This window comes from Nannospalax galili, unplaced genomic scaffold (genome assembly GCF_000622305.1).
Source record: "Nannospalax galili isolate Female #2095 unplaced genomic scaffold, S.galili_v1.0 scaffold312, whole genome shotgun sequence".
Taxonomy (NCBI): domain Eukaryota; kingdom Metazoa; phylum Chordata; class Mammalia; order Rodentia; family Spalacidae; genus Nannospalax; species Nannospalax galili.
In genome coordinates, this window is record NW_008335967.1 from 6,309,593 (window position 1) to 6,312,754 (window position 3,162).

General features: G+C 42.3%; 1 protein-coding gene across 3 annotated transcripts in view; it reads left to right on the plus strand.

Moving 5' to 3' along the window:
- Nucleotides 1-3,162, plus strand: part of Reln (reelin) — a 492,143-nt gene that overhangs the window by 479,802 nt on the left and 9,179 nt on the right. For 2 of the 3 annotated variants that reach the window (XM_008830756.2, XM_008830755.3), the window contains exons 62-63: nucleotides 1,077-1,274; nucleotides 1,907-2,005. In XM_008830756.2, coding sequence (XP_008828978.1) covers nucleotides 1,077-1,274; nucleotides 1,907-2,005 — 297 coding nt within the window. Of the gene's footprint in view, nucleotides 1-1,076; nucleotides 1,275-1,906; nucleotides 2,006-2,634; nucleotides 2,719-3,162 lie in introns of all 3 variants that reach the window. The other variant, XM_008830753.2, reaches the window with a different exon arrangement.

Here is a 3,162-nt window from a genome sequence, read left to right on the forward strand (position 1 = left end):
GCGTGGTGGCACACACCTGTAGTCCCAGCACTTGGGAGGCAGAGGCAGGCAGATCTCTGTAAGTTCAAGGCCAGCCTGGTCTACATAGTGAGTTCCAGGACAGCTGTGGCTACAGGGAGACCCTGCTTCAAAAAGACAAAAAAAAAAGTAAGATGGAAAACTATTGAAGAAGACATCCGACATCAACCTCTGATCTCTACATGCATGTGTGCACATGTTCATGTATACTCCCACACAGGTACACACATAAAAACACACCACACACACACACACACACACACACACACACACACACACACACACACACCTGTCTCTTCTAAGGATAAAGATGCCTATGAAAAGTGAAAACGCATCTGACAGAAGAGCAGATGTGAGCCTTAGTTTACAGGCCCTAAATTGGCTTTCCATCAGCTCCAATCTCCAAGAAACCTTTCCTGGAATGCCCATGATGCTTTATTCTTGTCTAATGCTACTCAGCTTGGAGCTATTATAAGTTTTATAAAAAACATACAGTATACATAACTGTGATTTTGTTTCACATCCTCTCCATGTCCTCAGTCACCTGGCTTATGTTACTGTTTAGAAAATAGGTGATATTTGGGGAAAAATATTCTAAACAGATACCCAACATTATTAAAGGACACATCTTTGGAAGTCAGAATTGAACTATACAGTCATCCCTCAGTAAACATGGGGGATTGAGTTCAGGATCCCCCATGAATGCTTCAAGTCCCTCTTTGATGTAGTATTCTCACATTGCCTATGCTAGTCCTTCTGGATGACTTAAATAGTCTCCACATGACTTACAATATGCACCCCAGTGTATACACTATGTAAATGGCTGTTCTACCATCTTGCTTCAGGAATGAGGAAAAGGCTGTACACATTCAGTAAAATAGTTGTTTCCAGGGTAACTTCTGTGTGGGGGTTGAATCTTCAGATGCAGAACACACAGAGACCCATCCTTATTATGAACTGAGGGACTGTAAACTTTAGGAAGACCAAAGATTGAGAAATTCTAACTCCTTTAATGCTTCCCAACTTTTCCCTAAAGTTGATTTCCCTGTATTTTTCAGCAAAATTATGTTTGTTTTGCAAATTGGGAGCACATCCCAGACAGACAGTTGTAACAGCGACCTCAGCGGCCCGCATGCTGTGGACAAAGCAGTACTGCTACAGTACAGTGTCAACAATGGCATCACCTGGCACGTCATCGCTCAGCACCAGCCAAAGGACTTCACACAAGCTCAGCGGGTGTCTTACAATGTCCCTCTGTAAGTAGACTGAGGGAAATGCATGGTCTCCTGTCTACTTCTTGTGAATCACTGAGTTTGGTGTGGAAGCCTGTTGATGCCAACAAACTGGACGGTGGCAGAGCCAAGACTCTAGACTGCCAACATTTTGTTACTGTTTTCTAATAGGTCAAGAGGCAAATATTGAAAGCCCAGAGAATGAATGGAGAGTAGTAACTAAATGAAAGGCACTTTGTGCATACTCCTCTTCCTTTAAACAGGAAACAACTTTGATTTTCTGTTTGGTGCGATCATTTAAAGCCTAGGGAGCACAGGCAGCCATTTTACTTTTGCTCAGCCTTGTTTACCCCACTTCTAGCATAGTGCCTGTTACAGAAAACGCTCCATGGTTGTTGATAAATAGATTGCTCTTTGTACTGTTGGAGAAAGGGAGAAAGATGGAGAGAGATAGACAAGTATTACAACCCTTTGAGTGACTGATAAAATTTCATACTGCTTTGAAGAGTACTAGGACCTAAGCAAATCCAGATTCTATGTCCAAAGTTTTGTTGACTTTGTTTAGCTTATTAAAGCATCTGAAATCTGTAGATCACCTACAAGAAAGTTCTGTTTCCTAAGAGTTTAACCTCTGTTTCCTTCTGCCTGTGACCCAGGGAGGCACGGATGAAAGGAGTTTTACTGCGCTGGTGGCAACCACGCCACAATGGAACAGGTCATGATCAGTGGGCTTTGGACCATGTGGAGGTTGTCCTGTGAGTATCTGAAATTTAGCATCTTGTGTCCATTTCCAAAAGGTTTGAAATTCCTTTAACCTGGCACGTTCCTTGATTCAGTAAGAACTAGGCCTGATGAGAAAGTCCCCACAGGGCCACTGTGGCTTACACTTTTCAGCAGCTGCAAGCTGTAGCTCAAGGCAACGATGACATAACAAAGCTCTGAGTTTAGTTTATTGAACCTTAAAAAGCTTTGATAAGTGAAATGTGTATTTAAGGATTGGCAGGATTGATTAAATTGGATAAAACAGAAGTCTCTGGGTAAATGGGAAACAAGGTCTTATGCTTGATCTGGGTTGCCTTACAAAATAGAATGACCTCCTGCAAGAACAGCTCTGTACTGGTCCATATACAGAGTGTTAATGGTGGATAAGCCCATAACAAACACCTATATTAGCCCCAGATGCCTGAGGCCTTCTCTATTTAAGAACATGATTATAATAAGAACAAAGAATCTATGGTTTCACACTCCTCCTGACTAACCTCAGCACCCAAGTTAAGGATGTCCTCCCTGGTTTCTCCCACATAAAAGGCCATCACCACCCTCATCTGGCTGGGTTGACTGTTCCCTCACAGAGAGATGACTTGCTTTTTCTCTAACAATCTAGTTCCTGTAAAACTGGAATGCTTATGTCTCGACGGGTTCGAACTGATGGCTCCAAGTGGTTGGCAAGGAGAGGCGAATCTTCTCGGTAGATAGGTTCAAATGTTCATTCTGTTTACCAAGTCCAAAATGAAATCAGTCTTGTGGCTGATTTCAATCCATTTTCGAAAGCAAATTTCAATAATGAATTGGTAGGAAAACTACCAGATTTGTTTTCTTTCAATCATAGCCATGAGCTGAATTTTCCAGTCTTGAGCTAGCCCTCGTCTTAGCTGTCACTGAGGCACCTGCTTGCATGGCATCCATATCAATCCCAATTCCAAGAGCAACCCAGTCCCCACACAAGCCCCCACTGTGCGCTCTGCTGCTTTTGGAACACTTGCTGGGCTCTGCCTCCACAAGACAAACTTTAAAGTAACAGACCCTTGAATCTAAATATGAGGCTGATGTTTTACTTAGCTATTGATTTCCTCCAACTACATTATAGCAGGAGAATAGAATAACTTGATCTCTTAAATGCATATATATATAT